The sequence below is a fragment of the Aspergillus oryzae genome, chromosome 2, assembly GCF_000184455.2.
Source record: "Aspergillus oryzae RIB40 DNA, chromosome 2".
NCBI lineage: Eukaryota > Fungi > Ascomycota > Eurotiomycetes > Eurotiales > Aspergillaceae > Aspergillus > Aspergillus oryzae.
In genome coordinates, this window is record NC_036436.1 from 1870116 (window position 1) to 1891792 (window position 21677).

The window sequence follows — 21677 nt, forward strand, 5'->3', positions numbered from 1 at the left end:
AGGACAACAAAAAAGTTGAGCGACGCAGGGCTCGACGGGAGTCTCCTAATTCGTAGTCCAGCCCCTTACCATTGGGCCAGCCGGCTAAGATAAGGCTGCCTCGATTCCTGTATTATATATATAACTCGAGGAAATTGCTCTGTGGTAGACATCCGCTTACCCCATAATCGGTGGTCACTTTCGGGAAAATAAAGTCCATCATCAATGTTTTGGCCGAAAGAAGAACACACTGTATGCATGAAGAGTACGGTCGGCCTGCGGCGTATATATATTCCCAGTATGTACGAGTACACCGGTAAAGTCAATGATGCAAGACAACGCATAAGTTTGACACGATGGGCCACACACACACACACACGAGTCTCGGTGACGGTAAATATTAAAAGCTAACTGTACCAAGATGAAAGTTTCCCCGGAATCTCTCGCACTATAGTAGTAGTAGTAGTAGTAGACAGGTAGGGTCTACCTGGTGCATATATCCCTCAGGTACTCCGTAGTACTAGTAGCAACCCCCACCCAGCCGCATTGCAGGTTCGACACACGGATCATGCAAGGAGTGGAACAAAGGGGCTAGTAGGTAGCAATCTCTAGTTCCCATGGGCATTCCATAGCACAAACCAGTGACTACAGGTGAAACACAAGTGCATCATATCGATATACAGCACACCTAGCTTGCAGGAAGGGGCGTGAGCAGCTGATACAAGCAGTCATGACACTACTGAGTAGTACATTGCCCTCCTGATCATAATACATACGCATGTAATAATATGCCGTCCGTATAGGGTATAGGGTAGCCCCACCGTTCTCAACTATTGCCTGGCCTGTACACCCCCACGGGGTGCGCAAGGTATCTAAGCGATAACTATCCGAAAATGGGCGGTAGTACAGATCTTAAGGGCTGAAAAGAGACTCATGAGCAAGTTCGTGAGAACGATGGGCGGATAGGGTGTTTGGTTTGGCCGTTAGTCACTGGGAAATGGGGTGGTGCTAATTATTTAAGCTACATAGATAGTGGGAAAGCTAAGGCTAGTAACAGGCCTAATCACTGGATTGAGTTTGGCTCGGGAGGCTGAAGTTTGAACACCCCACACACAAGCAAACGCGCCGCAATATCGGTAATCGGTACTGGTGAAGGGAGGGATGGATGAGACCTTAGGGCTACACCAATGATGTAAAGAGATATAAAGACATAACATAAAAAATAGGATACCATGAAGCCCTACGAATTAAGTACTTAAACAAGGAATAATCCAAGCCTGGCGGACCTTTCTTTTTCTTTCTTCTTTTTTTTTACTTCGATGACTATTAAAGAGAACATCTCTCGTATCTCCTCACTGCCAAGCCTTAAATAGATAACGATTCCTCCGGAAGTTCATCTCGGTTCGGGATGGTAGTCGGCGAAGCATCGCTCCTGAAATTCCCGAGTGAACTCGGGTGATTGAGGGAGCCTGTCGAGGAACCGACCAAACGGTCATTGGCCGAAAGTGGACGTTATCAGTACGATGGAGACTGAAGAGCCAAGACTAGGCCGGAACCGGATGCAGAGGCCCCACATGGCGGGAGGGTGGCGTTCAGGACCTTATCGGGACTTCATGGCCAATCATTCGGGAGATAACTATGAGCTGAGAGAAACGGGGATGATAAGGGCCGTACTGTATTTTTTTTTTGTTTGGTCTTTCCTTAGGCTCCGCTCACGACTGGCGGATCCCTTCGTCAGATACCAACCAGAGGATTGGGCATTCCAGGACGAATGGATATAACCCAGACCCTTAAAGACCTGGACTTTATCAGTGATAACTGGAGGTAACGGGATAGATAGATCGATCTATGCAGCATCTCGTAGGGTATAAGCCATCCGGTCTACAAGGTATAAATAAATCACACAGAGCCCGTTTATTCTCTAGAATCCTCTGAGCAGGAGGTTGCAAATTGCTCCGCCTCTCCCCGGAGCGTTCAGCTCCGCATCGCTTGGTTTCATCTCAGCATCATCACATCTCCCTCGCAATGCCTATTTCGGTCTCTGCCAAACTCTATAAAGGACCAATGCCAAGTCCTCCGGTAGAGACTCATTGGGACGTTTAGATCTTATTGATCAGGAGGTGCGGTTCATTTTAGATATGATATGAGCTCATGGTGGATCATGATAATAGGGGATGTCAACGATCCTGACGATTACCAGTGGGGGAGGAAGAGAAAGGACATTAGGAGACAAGACTCAACTACTGCTAATACCTAGGGTACCAAAGGAACTAATCAACTAACTAGTAGTTAGTCGGCACTATGTTTATACATTTTGCCACGTCCTGCCAGGAAAAAAAAAAAAAAAAAAGAAGACAAGTTCCCCATTTGCCACTGGATGACCAATGGTTCATGAAGTGATGTTGATTTTGCACCAGAAGATGCAATGGATTCAATTGAAGAGAGAAAGGCAAAGTATTGACTGTTACAGTCTGATTCTCAGACTCATGAAAGGGGGGTGGATTTGATTGGAGGTTTTTGAGGATCCCGTCGATGACTGGAAGCCTGAGTTTATTTTATTCCATTCGATTTCTCACATCTTGTTATCTCTGACTATTTGACATTTTTATTTTATTTTTCTTTTTATTTAATTTTTTCCCTTGTCTTTTCCCGTTATCCGCGCCTCCCTCGCTAGGTTGCTCGATGATCGTTTTCCTGTGCTTTTCTTTTTTCTTCTTCTTCTTCTTTGTCCTATCTTTGCTCTGATTGACCACGTTCTCTCGTATAAACACCAACACTATCGGTATCTACATCCTCCAACAGAGTTTCCAACAAGTCTTACGCGATAGACTGACTGATGGATTGATTGGGCATAACTAATAAAGGTCCATTTCTCTTTCCCACACGTCCCCACTTACCCTTGGCCTTGGAATCCGTGCCGATCAATTATCGCGCCCTAGTAGTGACCTACTCACTGTAGGCCTGGACTTATCTTTCAATTGACTCGTTCACATTTGCAAACGCAAATTTGTCCCATCCACTTGCCGACCCACCGGCCCTATCTTTCCAGAACTCTCGGCCTGCTTTTATATACTACAACATCTCCGCCCCCGTGGCGGTTCTTTTTCTCCACACAGAGACACACACACACACACACACACACACACACACACACACACACACACACACACACACACACACACACACACACACACACACACACACACACACACACACACACACACACACACACACACACACACACACACACACACACACACACACACACACACACACACACACACACACACACACACACACACACACACACACACACACACATACACACAGCCTGGCGGAGCTCCTCTCTCTCTTTTCCATTCTTTCCTGCATTCCTCCCCGAGAGCAAAAGTGAGACACTCGATTGACAGGCACAACAAAAAGAGTCATCTGCTTCTTCCCTCGTCCTCACCCAACTGAAGATTTTTGTATTCCTGCCTCTTTCCTATCAACACCTACCACCCGCCATCTTTCAGCCCCCCGGCGGTGGCGCTGCTACGAGAAAGAATAGGCACCGCGTGCCTGAAGTCGATATTCCATACAGAACTGCAATTCACTTGTATATAACATGTCGGACATCAAGGCGCCCTTCGTCCCTGACTATGCGTCTTACAACTGGACTGGAGCCCCATCTAACTATGACTCGCTGGCGACCAATGAGCTGGGTGGTGACTCCAGTATGTTTTCAATTGACAAATATCCGGCCTTTCTCGTGTTCGATAAGACTAATTATCTTACCAGGGGTGGAGAACGTGAACAAGTGGTTTCAATCCGGTGATCAAGCGTATATCATCGTGGCTTCCGCCATGGTCATGGTCATGATTCCCGGTCTCGGTTTCCTTTATTCCGGTCTTGCTCGCCGTAAATCAGCCCTGAGTATGATTTGGGCCTGTATGGCTTCTTTCTCTGTCGTCACGTTCCAATGGTATTTCTGGGGCTATTCGCTTGCATTCTCGCCCACGGCCACCAACGGATACATCGGAAACCTTCGTAACTTCGGCCTGATGAAGACCTTGGCCGATCCAAGTCCTGGCTCTGTTCTTGTGCCCAATCTCCTCTATGCCTTCTATCAGGTTGGTTTCTAGGCCTACCCACATGGGGTAAAGATGACTGACTTCGAGGTGTATATTAGATGCAATTCTGTGGTGTCACGGCTGCGATTATCATGGGAGCTGTTGCTGAACGTGGACGCTTGCTCCCCGCCATGGTGTTTGTGTTCGTCTGGGCTACGATCGTATACTGTCCCTTGGCTTGTTGGGTGTGGAATGTGAATGGCTGGGCAATGAACTACGGTGTATTGGATTATGCGGGTGGTGGTCCGGTCGAGATTGGCTCCGGTTTTTCCGCACTCGCCTATTCAATGGTTCTTGGTCGTCGCCAGGAGCGCATGATGTTGAACTTCCGCCCTCACAACGTCTCTCTCATTCTCCTTGGAACCGTTTTCTTGTGGTTTGGATGGCTTGGCTTCAACGGTGGCTCAGCCTTTGGAGCCAATCTTCGTGCCACCATGGCGTGCTGGAATACCAACCTGACTGCGGCTTTTGGGGCCATTAGCTGGGTCCTTCTCGATTGGCGCTTAGCGAGGAAATGGTCCATGGTTGGTTGGTGCTCTGGCACCATCTCGGGCCTGGTTGCAGCTACCCCGGCATCAGGATTCATTACCCCTTGGGCTAGTGTGATTCTGGGTATAGTCACTGGTATTGTTTGCAACTACTCCACCAAGGGTAAGCTCTGTTTGTCATGTCCTAACTGAACAACAATGGACTGACTGGATTTATAGTGAAATACTGGATTCGTATCGACGATTCCATGGATGTGTTAGCTGAGCACGGTATCGCGGGTATTGTCGGTCTTATCTTCAACGCGCTTTTCGCCGACGACGCGATCGTAGGACTGGACGGAGTCAACACTGGTAGCAAAATGGGTGGATGGCTGATCCACAACTACAAGCAACTCTACATTCAAATCGCCTTCATTGTCGCCTCAGCCGCCTATGCTTTCGTTGTGTCTGCCATCATTGCCTACGCCATCAATGCAATCCCCGGCCTGAAGCTGCGCGCTTCTGAGGAAGCCGAATTGCTCGGTATGGACGATGATCAGCTTGGCGAGTTCGCCTACGACTACGTCGAAGTCCGTCGTGACTATCTTGCATGGACCCCTCAGAAACACGACCAGCTCGAAGACGGCCACCATATCCCTGCCGCCGCACGGTACGGCATCGGGGAGCACAGCGAAATGATGCTTGACGGCCATACCCCCATCGGTATTGACAGTCGCGGTTGCAGCGAAGGCGACTCCGGCATCCAGGAAATCAAGATGTCCCCGGCACCTGCGCCGGCAATGGCACCCGCCCCACGTCAAGTTGCCGAACAACATCCCGCTCACGAGGGATCAATACCACCCAGTGTCGAGGAGGATGAGAAAACACAGTAATGTGCCGGGACTTTAGATCTGTTCCATTCTATGCTTTTGCGTTTTCCGTGATATCCAGCGTGCGTTTCTTTGCTTTAACCATTTTGGCTGAGCCAGAATTTTCTCTTTGTATTTGATACCTGTGGTTTGGGGTTGGTTGGAACTGGCGTTTAGGATTGATATGAGCGTGTTTCTCCATCTGTATATAATTAGAGCTTGCTTGGGGGATTTTTATCTTTCCGGATACCACATGCATAGATTTGTCAGTAAAACGTTATCTAATGACATCAATTTATCTATCCATTCAACCCTAGAAAAAGTCTCGATCGAGAGTCTGATCTGTTACCCGTGATGAATTCCTAACCCTAACCTAATTGGTTGACCGCCTGTCCATGAACGCCTACCAATACGACAGATGAAAGTATGAAGAAGATTGTCTGTTCTTCTAAGCCATACAGGGATTGTGTCTGCTTAAATACCCTACCCAGGCTTTCCTCATTGCGTTTGTTTGCTAGATTATGCCGTTGTACTCCGTAGATAAGCTTCTCAAAGCATTAGTGCAGTGAATAATTGGGCAGCTATATTCAAAAATTACTCTTCATCAATATATAACGAATTGGCAGAATTCTAGAAATTGTAAAAAAAAGCAAAGGAGAACAAAGAAAGAAGGGAGATATTTCCTTTTTTCTATAACCGAGCCTGGAAAGTTGCAATGCTTAAACATGTTTGAAAAATATACAATATTAAAGTACTCGTTGGTAAGGTGATGTCAGTCAGCTTACCACTAAACTAGTATTGAGTGCCCTGTCGTCTCACCATTCCTCGAATCCTTGTCCGTTCTTCTCGGTTCAGTTTCTCGACTACTTCGGCCGTCTCGCCTCCACGTATAACATCCTCCCATTCGTCGTCATCCATGCCCATAATCAACGTCATTTGCATGCAACGAGCAAATGACTCCCGGTGGCGGTATCTTCCCGGTGCCCCGTGTGTGCCACCGACATCCACTGCTGCGCTAGCAATTCCCGAAACGTCTCGCTCAAGTCGTGTGGCGCCCAGTGCGTTGACACGACCTTGATACGACCAGAGTCGCTTTTCCAAGAGTCGGGAAAGATAAGCTACCGTGATACTTAAGAGGCGGTCAAAGGCAGACGTGGTAAGTATACGGGATATTGGGAGAAGAAGTTCAGTCCAACTGGCTGCAAAACGCGGTCGGACAAGTTCCGCACGGCTGGCATTGTCATCCGCATCCTCGTCGCGGTCGTACTCATGGTACGAAGTGCTGGTGGGGTCATTGTCATCTCCGGGTTGATAATCGATATCTCGGAACGCGTCTGCTAAAATGGGTCGCAGACGATGCTTGATGACGTTGTTGAACACTACTTGGATGCCATCGGACAGAAGGTCGTTGACCTTAGACTCAAAAGATGATGATAGGGCTTGCAGCGTCTGCGCTGCGAGCTTAGCATCTGCATTGTTAGGAAAGAGGGAATGCAATTGGTCCGTCTCTTCAGTCTGCCCGTCGGGACCAGTTGTGGTCTTCCTGGTTTCGGTATGAGTTTGCACGATGCGTCGAATGTAATCAACGGCTACATCCAGATTGTTGACCAAGACTAGAAAAGAGACTATCAGATGCTCTGGGGGTTGAGCTCCTTGTACCGATGCTCTCGGATAGCATTCGTCCCGCATTTTCCGTTGTGTCATCCCAATGAAATCTGAGCCTAGCACCCGAGACAGAGTCGGCACTACATTGGTAACCACTGTGATCTGCGACGTTGCAAGTGATTGCTGTAGGACCTTGTTGACTATATACATGATGTCATCGACGGCCGAGGTGATATATGGCGGGTCAGCCTTCAGCGGCCTCTGCGGGTTTAATGTCAGGCCAGTGGGCTGTTCATCTAGCTGGAATGCCTTCTCCACTGTCCGACGGAAGAAGAAGGTGGTCATGGTATTGAATGGAGATATAAGTCGGTCATTGATCTTTTTCGATAAAGTGGATTCCTTCAAGAATTGAGGCGGTGTAAACAGATTATCGTCTTCACCAGGAGCCTGTGGATGTTAGCTGGCAAAAACCATAAAGGCTCACATATGACCCACATTGCATGTTTCTGCCAAGAATCGGCAATATAGTGACCAACGACCTAGCATAACCGCCATTTCATTCAGTAATCCGTCGACCTCTTTCATGTCAACACCCTCATCCTCAGCTGTTGAAGCCCCGTCCCGAGTTGCAGGGGAGTTCGACCGTGGTGTGGCGCTGCGCTGAGGGGGGAGAAAGCTTTGTACTAGGAAAGTAAACGCATATGATTTGATGTCAGTCAGCTTGCGATCTACATGTCTCTCATCACCCCAGGTGTCGAGAATGATACCGCCTTGGACATCTGCCTCAAGTTGTAGTCGCTCAATAACTCGGTTCATCTTTCTCGGACCGTAATGTCGCTCTACTAGTCCCCCGTGGCCATCGACAATCTGAGCGATATGTTCAAATAATTTGGTCAGAACATTGGCGTAGAAGAAGCCATCTTTGCTTTGAGTTCCTGCCCCAGCGTTGAGGTTGGACCGCGCTCGTGACGCCACGCCCTGGCATACGTAACGCCCGTAGACGTCAAGGCCAACCTCCGAGCGGCCGATAAGAGGAAACAGCTTGAAAAACCGTGTGATCTTGGCGCCGTTATTCTCCTTGACGGCCTTATCGAATTCGCGCAAGAACAAGCCACAGAGGGATTCAGCCGCATTATCCAAGGTTACATTTGGCGGGTCCGGAACTTCCGCCGTGGGTACCATCTCAGCCGCGAAAGCTCCATGAACAACTTCTGGTGGGACTTTGGATGCCCGGTTCAGATAACTGGCTGCTGTTTCCCAATCCTGCGGGGCACCCATGGAGCCCGCGACTCCCAGTACACAGGCCTTAAGTTCAGAAACCTGTTCCACTACATCCAAAGTAGATTTTACCCTAGATTGTTCCAGATCCAGGCGGCGGACTGCGCTCGATATTCTCTCTGCGGTGGCCGCGGCCTCTGAGAGCATGCCATGGCTGATGGACCGGGTGGTGGTGGTTTGGGAGCCGAGATGCGCACGGAGCAAATCCAATCGACCCAATTCACGTGAAAAATCCTTCTGAGAGGCGACAAGGGCATCTAATCGGGCTGTCACCGACGTCTCCTGTTCGTGAAGGTGCGATAAAGTAGCCTTGATTTCCGCGAGAGAGCTGGCATTGAAGATATCGGACGAGGAGCTCGGAAGAGGTTTGCTAGAGTCTAGTGAAGGCGATGGGGCCACCGCATGTCCATTGACCTCGCCGACATTAGTTTCAGGCATTGTCCACCACGGAGGTTGCGAACGAGCGATCGACCAAAGGAAACTGGGGAATCGGGGGTGGAACGGGGGTTATTCTGGCATGTTGTTAAAAGGATGAAAGAGGAAGGCGGTGAATGAGGAATAGGAACTTGCTTGCTATTAAAGGGTAGTGAGAGTCAGACAGTCAGACGTAGGTGCCTTAGGCATTGTAAGAAAGAAGACCCGATCGGGTAAACCGTCGATTCGACGTCATTCAAGATGATTTCCCCATACAAATTTCTCTCCGCCAGGTTAGACGAAAATCATCAACCTTGGTCATTCGCGATTTAACAGAGCTACGACTTTATCCACCCTCTTCTGACTCGTCCACTTCTTTTCACAATTTCTTCGTCACCATTGGCCGCCGTCGCAGACCCCGACATCAACCCGCTAGGCCCAAATCCGGCCGTTTGCCTCACATTATGGGCAATGAACCGTCGACCTTGGTGGATGAAGACACCCCTCCTTCCGCGCTAGAAGCTCGGACCCTTGAGGCGGTCGCTAAATATATCAAAGCAAAGGATGATTGCCAAATCGTGGTAATGGTATGCCTCCCGAATTTTCCCTTCCCCCCACTATTCCGACTGACGAGGTCTACGATAGGTGGGCGCTGGGATTAGTACCTCGGCGGGCATTCCCGATTTTCGTTCCCCAGAAACGGGAATCTATGCTAATTTGGCCCATCTTGACCTGACGGATCCTGAAGATGTGTTTGACATTGGCTTTTTCAGGGAGAATCCGCGGCCATTCTACGCATTGGCGCGGGAGCTGGCCCCCGGCCGATATCGACCCACTATTGCGCATTCCTTTGTCAAGTTGCTCTATGACAAGGGTCTTTTGATGAAGCATTTCACACAAAACATCGACTGTCTCGAGCGGCTGGCAGGTGTGCCTGGGGATATGATCGTTGAGGCACATGGAAGCTTTGCAAACCAGCACTGCATCGACTGCAAGGCTGAATATCCCGAGCAACTGATGAAGCAGTCTATCAATGAAGGCGAGGTACCTCGGTGCTCCCAATGCAATGGGCTTGTGAAGCCCGATATCGTTTTCTTCGGCGAAGCATTACCGGAGGAATTCTTCCTTAACCGGACGCTTCCAGAGCAGGCGGACCTTTGCATTGTTATGGGCACTAGTCTCTCCGTGCAGCCTTTCGCTAGCTTACCAGCATTCTGTCGGGACGGAGCACCCCGCGTGCTCATTAACATGGAGCGCGTTGGTGGATTGGGATCTCGACCGGACGATGTCCTTCTTCTCGGCGACTGTGATGCCGGGGTGAGGAGATTCGCCCGCGCGCTGGGATGGGAACAGGAACTGGAGTCACTATGGGAGAGCACAAATCCTGACAAGGAGGGCCGAGATGCGGAAGAAACTCCTTCGCAGACAAGAGATGAGCGGCTGCGAGATGAAATTGAGCGCCTTACCAAAGAGGTTGACCGCACTTTAGGTATCTCAGATGCATACCAACAACGAGTCCGGCAGAATCTAGATCGACATAGTAATGGAATAGAGAAGAAGGCCCTAACCGAGGAGCGGCGAAGGAGTTACGAAGGTCTGGCACATGTATTTCCCCATTTAGCGCGAGAGAAGAAGCAGCCATCTGTCATTTAGATGTAAGAATCATATGACCCTATGCATTGGTGGCTCGGGTGGATGGCGTTGTTGGTAATATTATTATTTATTGATTTGATTGATTTTGTGGCTTGATGGTCTAAACCTTCTAACGGGGTTATGCTTTTTCTTTTATTTGACCCTGTACGGAGTAGTTTTACCGCGAAAAGGAGAGAGAGAGAGAGAGATGACTGTCCGGTTTACTTATGACTATTATTATTCATACTATTATTTTATTAGGGTGAGAATGAAGAGAGTTCAAATGGACTATTCTATACCGTATGTTCTTTCGTACCCAACAAACTTCTTGTAGCCCTAACCTGTCAAAATGATACGTCACTGGATTGGACTTTCACCGATGTTTGGGGATGTGGGAAATGCGGAGAGTTTGAATGCCTTGCGGGGTTGTTCTAACATGGTTTGAACTTTGTGACCATGAGAGAAAGAAGAGAAGAAAAGAAAAAAGAAAAAGAAAAAGAAAAAGGGACCGGGGATCGAATAAAACGTGGACTCGAAAGAGAGAAACAAAATACCCAAACAAGGACCGGTGAGTTCACCTCTTGCGGGGCTCTGGTCTTGAATTTTCTTGGGTGATGCGTATTTTAGGGTCAACTTGCTGCCTGCCCCACGCCCAAGCGCTGATATCATACAACTAACTCTCTGACCTTCCCCAAACGCTTCCTCCCTCCCATTTCTCTTCCCTGTTAACTTTCTCTATACTCGCCTTTCACTTTCTCAACCACATCGTATTGTCTTCCCCTTGACACTCAACTAAAATCATCACAATGGTTGGAATTGGCCCCAAACGTCCCCCATCCCGCAAGGGTGAGTTTGTTATCATTATCAGCAATGCCCCGCTACGGGTTTACCGATTCGGCTTCTAATCGGCATCCCGTCTACAGGATCGATGCATGAGCTGCCCCAGAACCTGTTGGAGCAGATCAAGCAATTCGAGGACATCTTTACCGTGGACGGCGCCAAACTCAAGCAGATTGCGGACCATTTCGTGAAGGAGCTCGAAAAGGGTGGGTTTTAACTGGTCGTTTCGGCTGAGGTTGAAGGCTGATCGATAGCGGATTAGGTCTAAGCGTCGAGGGGGGTAACATTGTGAGTTTTTATCTGGATACTTCACTTCACCCTTTATAATCCAAAGATTAATTCGTCTCTCCAGCCCATGAATGTGACCTGGGTCATGGGATTCCCCGATGGCGACGAGCAGGGAACCTTCCTCGCTTTGGACATGGGCGGTACTAATCTGCGTGTCTGTGAGATCACTTTGACGGAAGAGAAGGGCGCTTTCGACATCACCCAGTCCAAGTATCGTATGCCGGAGGAGTTGAAGACGGGTACAGCGGAGGAGCTTTGGGAATACATCGCCGACTGTTTGCAGCAGTTTATTGAATCCCACCACGAGAATGAGAAACTGTCTAAACTGCCATTGGGCTTTACCTTCTCCTATCCTGCTACACAGGAATACATTGATCATGGTGTTCTCCAGCGTTGGACAAAGGGTTTCGACATTGACGGAGTAGAGGGCCAGGATGTTGTGCCCCCATTGGAGGCAATCCTCAAGAAAAGAGTACGTTTACTGGAACTGAGCCAGAGCTGGAAGGCTAACTCCACTCTAGGGCCTTCCTATCAAAGTTGCTGCGTTGATCAACGACACTACGGGCACCCTGATCGCCTCTTCTTACACCGACTCAGATATGAAAATTGGCTGCATTTTCGGCACTGGTGTCAACGCCGCCTACATGGAACATTGTGGCTCGGTTCCCAAGCTTGCACACAAGAATCTACCCCCAGACATGCCCGTGGCCATCAACTGCGAGTACGGTGCCTTTGACAATGAGCACGTTGTTCTGCCCCTCACGAAGTATGATATCATCATCGACCGCGACTCCCCTCGCCCAGGACAACAAGCTTTCGAGAAGATGACTGCAGGTCTTTACTTGGGAGAAATATTCCGTCTAGCCCTCTTGGATCTGTTGGAGACGAGGCCTGGTCTGATTTTCCAGGGCCAAGACACATCCCAGCTCCGGAAACCTTACTTGCTGGACGCGTCCTTCCTCGCAGCTATTGAGGATGATCCGTACGAGAACTTGCAGGAAACTCAGGAGCTCATGGAGCGCAAGCTGAACATCAAGGCCACCCAGCAGGAGCTGGAAATGATCCGTCGCTTGGCGGAGTTGATCGGCACTCGTGCAGCTCGTCTGTCGGCGTGTGGTGTGGCTGCCATCTGCAAGAAGAAGAACATTGAGTCTTGCCATGTGGGCGCCGACGGCTCTGTCTTTACGAAATATCCCCACTTCAAGGCCCGTGGAGCACAGGCTCTGCGCGAGATCTTGGACTGGGCACCTAACGAGAAGGACAAGGTGGTCATCATGGCTGCTGAAGACGGTTCTGGTGTTGGAGCGGCTCTTATTGCTGCATTGACATTGAAGCGGGTCAAGGCAGGCATCAGCTGCGGTATCCGAGATATGGCCGATATGCAGAGTCTCATTTAATATGTGGGCATTGTCGACTTTATCTGACTCCGAGTGTTAAACATTGGAGATGCATCTTCATCTCCTTTCTTATTTCTTTTTTTCTCTCTGAGGGGATGTCAATATCAACACAAGGCACATGGCTCGGTTTACAACATAGACCGATGGGGTTTTTATACGGGACAGGCGAGTAATAAAAAAGAAAGGCGAAAGATAGCTAATTTATTATACACATTAACATATGGGAATTGACTTACGGTTTAAAGAAACTACGAATCTGTGAGTAAATCTTGGTCTTGTGCTTGGATATCGAATCCATCAAACTTAGCCGGATAGTCCCAAGTCGCAGCAAGAATCTAGGTGGCAACTCTACTACAATAACTGCCATTACTCCGGGCCACACTGCGGACCCCAGTAAGAACTCCACTACCTACAACACGAGCTCTAGTAAACTATAGCAGAGTGGTAGTCCTCTCTTCGGTAAAATGATAAGTTCGAGAACGAGTGCAAGACCATCGGTTGAGTTAGCTCTGCGTATATATACCGCGCTCCAGTGGTGGGTAATCCAGGTTAACTATCCACCGGATTGTAGAAACTTGGACTTCTAGTTGTATTTACTCTCCGTCCTTTCTTTTCATTCTGCTTTATGCTGAGAAACATATTGGCCATAGCGTTGTATTTGGTTCGGCCCTCGTCGATGAGTAGTTTATGAAATAACTTGTCTAGGGGGATGGTTGCGCGAGTGAGACTGAGAAAATATCTCCTGGACTTAGAGATCTGTGACAAAGTAATCCAATAGACTAATTTATGTTGATCCAAATGTATTCTAATCACAGATATACATGATGCATCATCTTTTGCCTCGCTCGTGATTGCTTATCCCCGAATTTCCCAAAGCCTAACACGCCCCTGCTCGTTGCCGACAGCCAACTGCTCTGAATTAGGCGAGACGGCGACCGACGAGATACGTCCAAGAGGTGTGTTAGACGTGGGCCAGTTACGGTATACAGTGCAGGATGGAAGGTGAACTGCAATGGTTAGGATGCGTTTACTCACTAAAAAGGGAAGGGAAGCAGAAGAGCTGGACATACCTATTCTCAAGGCATCGCGCTTCCAGCGACTAGCCATTACCAAGAACTGACCATCCGGCGCAAACACCAGGTGGCTGATTGGCGTCGTCAGCTGGTCAAGCGCACGTACGGGTTCAGGGTTGCGTGGAATGGCTGGAGTGTTAATATCTGCCGAAGAAGATTGTGCTGCGTATGCTGCAGCCCATTCACGACGGTCATACACGTTGACCACTCCACTAGAACTGCCAATTGCAACCCAACGGTCGCCTCCCAACTGTGTCCGTCCGGAACGTCCTCCAAGAGCAAGGACTGTCGTGCCTACCGCACCAGCATCCATCCAGCGGGCCACTACTTGATTCAGGCTTCCATCCCATTCGGATACCTCACCGTTCTTACTGACGACTGTCATGCCTTCACCATCACCCCACCAGGAAAAGTCCGCAACGCCTCCTTGACCATCTACGCGAACTTGTGCAATCCATTGAGCTGTACCCGAATCCAAAACGTTGATGAGACCACCGCCCTTGCGCGACGTGCCAACAAGCCCCACATACCGTCCGCAAGGGGAGAGCTTGAATCTTTCCATGGATTTTTGTTCCTCTTTTCTGTCGGCGGAGCCATTGACCTTGTCAACCTTTCCCGTGTCAAGGTCCCATATATGGAAGTATCGCCGACGACCGGAAGCGAATATCTTGTTACCGGTTGGGGGAGCGAAAGCAGATGTGTGAATAGGCGTACGGCGAATATGAAATGACGTGAGAATAGGGTTAGGAGCGGCCGCAGAGGGTGCGATATGATGTAAGAAGAGAGTGGCCGCAGGCCCCGAGGACAATAGCAATGGATAATGGGGGTGGAAAGAAAGCGAATCGACCGAGGACTAGAAAGCATGATTAGTTATGTCCGCCGTCCTACACTTGGACAAACATCACACTTACTGGCTGATCACCGCCGACGTCCTTCAGTCTTTGAATGTCAATGACTTCCTGTCGTAGCTTTCTTTTCCCACCAGGGCGTGCATCATCGAGCTTGGTAAGATCAGCGGCACCTTGAAGTAGCTTGGCCAAAGGCTGTGCAGAAGTCTGCTCTTCATCATCTGTATCCATGATGTCCGCGTGCTCAGAGTCGGAATCGCCAGGGCTCTTTTGTTGCCCCGGAATCGCCCATTCCGGGGTCGGATGCAGCTGCTGATAATGACGGCGAAGTCGTCGAATATACTCATTGCCACTAATCACGTCCTCAGATTCGGCGACACGCAATTTTCTCAACCTCTGCTGGCTAGCTAGGGAGACGGCCAGGAGCTCGTCGTCGCTATCATGCCACACAACCGGAGTTTCCTCCAGATCTTCTTCGTCAGGTTCAGAAGACGTCTCAGGGGATTCGGCGAGGTCAGTGGAAACAGGTCCAGCTCCAGAATCAAGGAAAAAAAGCTACAGAGAAATCACATTAGCGCGACCAACAATTTGACAGTGTTTCCTTTCTACTCTCTTTTGGCAGAGACAAAGGAGGAGAGAGTGGATATACATACATCAGCGTCAGCAATGCCATCGAGTTCTTGATCTTCGGTTCCATCCTCCCTATGCCCTGCGTCAGAGCCCTCATCGTCGCTTTCTTTTGATAGAGCTATGAGGCTGCGCTCCTTTTGGCTCTTTAATGCGCCTTGGAAACCTTCATCGTCACCAAATAGTAGCCTTTCCAATTTTTTCTCCGCCTCGTCCTTTTCAGGAATACCATCAGTGCCGTCGCTCAAGTTGCTGTTCGTTTCCATGTCGCTGTCTTCCTGAGTAGGCCTAGCATTCTCAAACGGCGAACGTGAAGCCGGCTTGAATTTCTGGCGAGGTTTTTGCTTGACACTGCTTTTAGGCATTATGCAAGTCGCTTGATTTTTTTAGGAGTTTACTAAGGTTTTATGGCCTATTATAAGGTAGGATGGATGAGGGAAACGGTTTCTTCAATGGAAGAAAAATGAAGCAAGAAGCAGAAATGAAGAGTAAGCTGGTGCCGACAATGGTGGAGTTTCGACAATAATTTTCTTCATTCATCCGGCAGAAGTGGGCGGTGGGTTCTGCGGTAGAAAACGGTGCCTTAGGGTACGCAATTTTTTAAGGCGAGAACATATTGATACCTGGGCCGAATATGGAAGCTTATAGTTTATGAAAACCTACCAACTCAGCGCGGATTTCTCTGGACATTGAGAAAAGAAAGCAATATGGACAAAGGAGAAAGATGGGAAATGGAACAAATCACAACCAATTCCGACCTTATACCAATGAAACCGAGCCATAACAAGGCCACCATGACAACTACCGATCATAAACGCCGACTTAAAACACCCTTTCAAAGCATAGGCTAGTCATGATCTTTTTGTTGTGTTGCAAAATCTGCCGTTGACAACGCCTGATCATCTTCAACATGTCCGGCGAGACGTCTAGCAGATGTTGATGAGGCAGAACTGTGCCCCAGTTCGCTTGTTGGATGGTACTCGGCAGAGTCATATAGGCGCACGACGTCCTTTTGGGGAGGGCTCACGAGTACTTTCCTAGTGCCCTTCCCAACAGAGTCATCTTCTGATTCTGACGCGACCTCCTCATCCAGCCCGGCCAACAAGGCATGATGGTGATCATGCCTGTCGTCCATGACGTCGTCAACCTCACTCTCTTCTAGCATTTCATGCGATGGCTTCTTGATGAATATATCGATGATGTAATATTGAATCGCATTCATGATTACCGGGAAAAGCAACATCACAAAGATGATTTGAACGGCTGTGTTACCCTCGGTCCATCGCAGTGCCCAGTCACCCACCTTGACAATAAATGGCAGCAGTTGAATCAGGAAGAAGACACATATCTTCATTCCCAAAAGTCCCACAAAGTATATCATAGACTGTTTGAACCACCATGTCGCTCGTGGCGGACGACCGTAGTTTCCAGACTTAATAGACTCCGGGGGATCTGCAAGCGGTGTGTAAAGAGCCAGACGGTTCAGAATGTGGAGGATGAAAATGAGTATCGGTATCCCGAGAGTAGTCTGCGATTAACATTAGCCAGTCGCTAAGAAGAAATAGATGAACGGAACTGAGGAACTTACATCGATCCCTAGGTTCAGTATATAGAAAGAACATGGGTTCGGTTTGTACTCGCTCGTGATCTCTAATTGACCGGCCGAGAACATAGACATGAGCAGATTCGCCAGATGTAGCATAGCCGATCCGAAGACCTGCTTAGAAACATCGAACGCCCACACTTTTAAAGGTCGCTGAGGTCTTTCCCTCCACCTCTTATAGACAAGGGATAGAAGTGCCAACGCTCCGAGAGCGACTTGCACCAGAAGAGAGAAAGGACCTAATAGCCTGCACTCCCCGGTGTCATCGTTATCTCCGCTTGGATCTGGGCCTGCCAGGGGGAAAGGAATAGTTTGAGAAGTTGGAGTCGACATTGGTGTTGCGAGAGTGCTAGAAACAAAGTCCAGGTTGCCAGCGGAAACGCCGCTGATGAAACTTGTGGTAGTAATCGCCACAGTGGCTATCGAAGTAAACGTTGAGACAGACATGGCCGGCTTATCTCTATCCTTAATGGAAGATGTGTTGGGTAGAATGGCTGGAATGAGGGTCAATAAGTGTGAGGAGTTTCAAAACAAGGCGGCTAGGGTGAGTGATATGAAGTCGTCCACTCATGTAAAAGAAGGCTCCCTATACAACGGAGGAAGCCCGCTTAACGCACATACGGACAAGTATCGCTGTGAAAACCGGTGGACTTGACATGTATGATTGTCAACGCAGGAAAGTGCTCCTTTACCAGCAAGGAGCCTGAGCCAGCCAGGTGGGTTTTACAGTTATCTGAGAATGGGGAACAGAAACATAGTGGGAGAAGCGGCGGTGCCAGGACGAGACACCGCCCCCGCCCGTGAGCGGAGCTATCCACTAGTTCCCAACTTTTGGGTTAGTCCAAGGCGGCTAAACCGCTAGCATCTTCAGGTTGAGGATACTCACTAGACCCTTGATGGATCGGTTCATAGTTAATCTGTTTCGCATTGATCCCTTCAATAATCGACAAGGCGGCTAGAGGCCAAATTACTTCGTACAATTTTCTGACTAATATTTCTACGTATTAGTTTTTTCCTGCCTTCTGGACCCCTATTCAATTTGTGATTATGTCTAATTAGTTCTGAATTGAAGTGGATATGCGGGTCTATCTTAGAAAAATGATCCCAATATATATTCAACGGAGAAACCATCATTATCTAAGATAGCGTTTCCCGTATAAGATAGGTATTGAAAGAGTATGGTCCATTTCCGTTGTTGTGTCTTTCATATAAATGCGAATCCACCGGAGCAAGGAATGGCAACACCTGCGATATCCTAGATCTCGTCCATTCAACAACATAAACCATGCCTTAGATCATGAGCCTCTCAACCTTGTCCTTGATGGTCCGGATCTGTCCCATGAGGTCGCTAGCCTCGTTGGTGGTGATGCTAGCAGCGATCACCGGACGAGAGACACCGGTCGCCCGGCCCAGAGCAAGCTTGCTGGGCACGAAGACATACGGAGTATTCTTGTCTTCACAAAGAAGGGGGATGTGCAAAAGGATAGCGAGAGGATTGGTGTCCGCAGCGAGGATGACGATTTCAGAGGTACCACGATTGAGTGTCTTGGTCGCTTCGTTTGCTCCCTTCTTCAGCTGACGGTAGTGAGAAGCCTGCTGCACAAGGTCCAGGAGGTTCTGGGTGAGGCTCTCGTCGGCCAGAGGCCAAGCTACAAAGTAATAGAGACATTAGTTCCTGATCGGAAAGCGCTCAATCGGGGGACAAATCCAGCTACAACAGATAGCAAGACCCGTACTCACCGGCATTAGGTTCTCCAGACATGGTTTCGTAAAGACTACTGGCTTCTCACGGAGGAGTGGCTCACGCAAAGGATCACTGCCGTCTTGCAGATCTGTATGCTTGAAAAGATGGTTTGAGAGAACACTGTTCGGTCGAGAAAATCTTGAGAAAAATTACTGGTGGGGCGCTACTTGATCTAACCTTTTAGGGAAATATACTTAATGCCTTATCCTACAGGCAGACACAATACAAGGCTTCAAAGGGTTGCATGTCTACTCCGTACTAATCAATTCTTTTATCAATTTATTTATTCCCTTGGGGTTTTGTTCTTCTAGAATCTTCTCCTATGATCTTTATCGGCGACTTGATTGACTTTGCACTTCTAAGAGGAAGACGAAACCCTCCCAACATATTTTATTCAACGGTAATTGATCCCGTACTGAGCATGACTTATGCATAGTGTGAAAGACGACGCCTTGTACGGGGTATGGAGGTGAGGTTGAACAAGGGTTTTGTCACCTTCGATACTACAGGTACCGCACTGCTCCTATGACGATGGCACCTTGACAAGACTCCAAGTCTCCAACCATGACATGAAATATAGTCGCATGCCCTACCATCAAAACTGACGAATAAGGTGTGGGTACATACCCGTATTACAGTTGCCCAACTGTCCAAGCCTCTCCTAAGGCCCTCTAGACTAACTGAAATAAGCTTACGCGGATCTGTCAGGGGAGCCCTCTGCCCGATCATGCAGACCGCATGATCTTCAGATTAGATCTACACTCCATGGGGTAAACATCATGTAACAGCCAGTTGATTCGGGAACCCGTTTCTTTTGCGATTCCCTAGGTATTAGGCATGTAGATCGCCTCATCTACTGGCTCCCAAGTTCCACTGTATGTATTGTTTTTAAAGATGGACAATAAACTGGTCTCATAGGTTAACCGCGACAGCCCACAGTGGCCGGCGATCGAGAGCGATTATATTGATAGTAGCTAATAACCGGCCGGAATGGTGGAACTGACCCAGCCTGAAAGATCCCATCCTGTATCGTTTCTCTGGTCAATAGCCAGAGGATATCATTCAACCCGTCGGCCACCCTCGTACTAGTATCCATGAATAAGAGTCACGAAACCCATAAGACTAAAACGCCAGAAACCCCACAACCAACCCATGATAATACGCAGCCAGATGCCTGCAAAGGGTACACAGAGAAAAGCAAGAAAAAGAATCGTAACGTCATTCTATACCGTGCTGCTGTTTAAGACGTTCCAAATTCTCTTGCCTTTCCGCCAGGTCCTCTTTCGATTTGAGCATTTTCTCTGGCTGGTGGTATAGTACTAAGAGTAAAGGGTCAGCCAAGCCTCACCTCTACTAAGTAGAGTATGTCCAATCCAATACGTACCGACGAGGTATCTGTTCTGGAAGTTGAATCCATTGAGCTTATCGCATGCCTGTTTGGCGTCGTGGACGTCTTCGTATACTACAAATGCAGTGCCCTTCGAGTTGTTCGCAATTCCCTGACGTATTTGTCTAGAGACAGAAGGTTAGTCTACATACGAACAATGGGGAAAATTTTTATGCTTCCTTTCCGACTAGCATACCTGATAGGACCGAACTTGCCAAAAAGGTCGAATAGTTGCTCAGCAGTTACGTTGTAGCTATACAAACAGCCTCTTTATTAGCTTTCTGTCCTCAAATCATGCATATATCCTACTCTCGAGATTATCAAACACGCTAGACATGCAATGTTCGGCTATGGTAGGCTAGCTTATCACGACGGATGAACATACTTGAGGTTCTTGACAAAGAGAATCCTAACCGCTGTTAGTACGTTGGATGAGCCTAACAGGGCACAAATGAGGCTCCGAACGCGTAGATGATAGTTACGCTATCGGGCAAATCCATATTAACGCAGGAGGGGCAGATTTGTTCGTGATAACTTACCGATTGGCTTCGGGGGCGAGCTTCCGGCTCATTCTCGGGTGGGACAGTGATGGTCCTAAAATTTGGTAGGGCGATAAATTGTGTCGAGTAGATACCCAACGGGACTGGGATCGTTCTTTTAGAAAGAAGAAAGAAGAATAGGAAGAAGAGAGAGTCACTGAACCGTGATGACCACGAGGTCGGAAACGGGGGATGCCTTTCCTGATTAGGACTAGGGCCCCGGAGGAGCCTCACTTTGTTAGTTCCTCGTGAAGACAAGCATTACCAGAAACACTACGGATCTACACTTCTAAAAGACGAGGAATTCGTAGCAGCAGGGATTGACAACAGGACCCTGGAGCCAAAATACCCAGGAGAGAGTTCATGTAGTTTTCTCGCTGTATAAATCAAAGACACAATCCACCTAACCAGTTGTGCTCTGCTATCTAGTACCATTTGGCCGCAAACGATAGGCAGATATGATGATGGCCTGAAGGCTGAGGCAGACTTACGGCGCCGCGCCCGCCTTGCCTTCACTCGCGCTCTCCTCTTCGGCCTCCCGTCGCCGCAATTCACATCTTCTCCATCCCACACCTCACCCCATCAACTACTTTCACTGCGCGCTATCCAATCGTTTATTTTCCCTTATTCCCTTAGAGCTCTGCTGTTCCTGCAGTGTCTTTCTTAGTTCTGGCCGCACCCGCGGTGCGTCCCCGGTGCTGCGTCCTCCCGCCGCTCTCGACTAGTCGGCAGACTGAACTTCCCCCCTCAACCTCCCAGTGTTCCGCCGTGCGACTCTTCTCCGTCAACCTATCTTCTTACTCAACACCGATCATCGCACCCCGCTTCGGATATCATTATATTACCCAGCGCGCGCCGTTCGTTTCGCCAGGAATGACTCTCCATTTGCCTGCGGTGGCCTCTCTATAGCCCGTGTGGTCGTTACATCCCCGCTTTGCCCGCTTGCCGCAAAATACCTTGTCACCTCCGGTTTTA

General features: G+C 48.8%; 7 protein-coding genes across 7 annotated transcripts; 3 read left to right on the plus strand and 4 right to left on the minus strand.

The window, feature by feature from the left end:
- Positions 1 to 3586: 3586 nt before the first annotated feature.
- Positions 3587 to 5451, plus strand: AO090001000707 (ammonium transporter; the record flags this gene model as incomplete). Its single annotated transcript, XM_001819147.3, has 4 exons — positions 3587 to 3695; positions 3760 to 4091; positions 4151 to 4742; positions 4799 to 5451. 4 exons carry the CDS (start codon positions 3587 to 3589, stop codon positions 5449 to 5451), a joined length of 1686 nt encoding a protein of 561 aa, XP_001819199.1.
- A 768-nt stretch (positions 5452 to 6219) lies between these two features.
- AO090001000708 (Golgi transport complex subunit COG4) lies at positions 6220 to 8748 on the minus strand (the record flags this gene model as incomplete). The annotated part of the gene is made up of 2 exons (XM_001819148.3): positions 6220 to 7479; positions 7528 to 8748. The coding sequence occupies 2 exons, from the start codon at positions 8746 to 8748 to the stop codon at positions 6220 to 6222; spliced, it is 2481 nt and encodes an 826-aa protein (XP_001819200.1).
- Positions 8749 to 9188: 440 nt separating this feature from the next.
- On the plus strand, positions 9189 to 10377 carry AO090001000709 (SIR2 family NAD-dependent protein deacylase; the record flags this gene model as incomplete). The annotated part of the gene is made up of 2 exons (XM_001819149.3): positions 9189 to 9311; positions 9370 to 10377. The coding sequence occupies 2 exons, from the start codon at positions 9189 to 9191 to the stop codon at positions 10375 to 10377; spliced, it is 1131 nt and encodes a 376-aa protein (XP_001819201.1).
- A 785-nt stretch (positions 10378 to 11162) lies between these two features.
- AO090001000710 (putative hexokinase Kxk) lies at positions 11163 to 12881 on the plus strand (the record flags this gene model as incomplete). The annotated part of the gene is made up of 5 exons (XM_001819150.3): positions 11163 to 11202; positions 11280 to 11402; positions 11459 to 11484; positions 11549 to 11956; positions 12006 to 12881. The coding sequence occupies 5 exons, from the start codon at positions 11163 to 11165 to the stop codon at positions 12879 to 12881; spliced, it is 1473 nt and encodes a 490-aa protein (XP_001819202.1).
- Positions 12882 to 13736: 855 nt separating this feature from the next.
- Positions 13737 to 16564, minus strand: AO090001000711 (WD40 repeat domain-containing protein; the record flags this gene model as incomplete). The annotated part of the gene is made up of 5 exons (XM_023234671.1): positions 13737 to 13888; positions 13952 to 14807; positions 14866 to 15357; positions 15456 to 15707; positions 16457 to 16564. The coding sequence occupies 5 exons, from the start codon at positions 16562 to 16564 to the stop codon at positions 13737 to 13739; spliced, it is 1860 nt and encodes a 619-aa protein (XP_023089774.1).
- Positions 16565 to 18322: 1758 nt separating this feature from the next.
- AO090001000712 (small nucleolar ribonucleoprotein SNU13) lies at positions 18323 to 18794 on the minus strand (the record flags this gene model as incomplete). Its single annotated transcript, XM_001819152.3, has 2 exons — positions 18323 to 18681; positions 18773 to 18794. 2 exons carry the CDS (start codon positions 18792 to 18794, stop codon positions 18323 to 18325), a joined length of 381 nt encoding a protein of 126 aa, XP_001819204.1.
- Positions 18795 to 19994: 1200 nt separating this feature from the next.
- On the minus strand, positions 19995 to 20734 carry AO090001000713 (putative pre-mRNA branch site protein p14; the record flags this gene model as incomplete). Its single annotated transcript, XM_001819153.3, has 5 exons — positions 19995 to 20095; positions 20161 to 20288; positions 20360 to 20416; positions 20549 to 20572; positions 20703 to 20734. The coding sequence occupies 5 exons, from the start codon at positions 20732 to 20734 to the stop codon at positions 19995 to 19997; spliced, it is 342 nt and encodes a 113-aa protein (XP_001819205.3).
- Between the last annotated feature and the right edge of the window lie 943 nt (positions 20735 to 21677).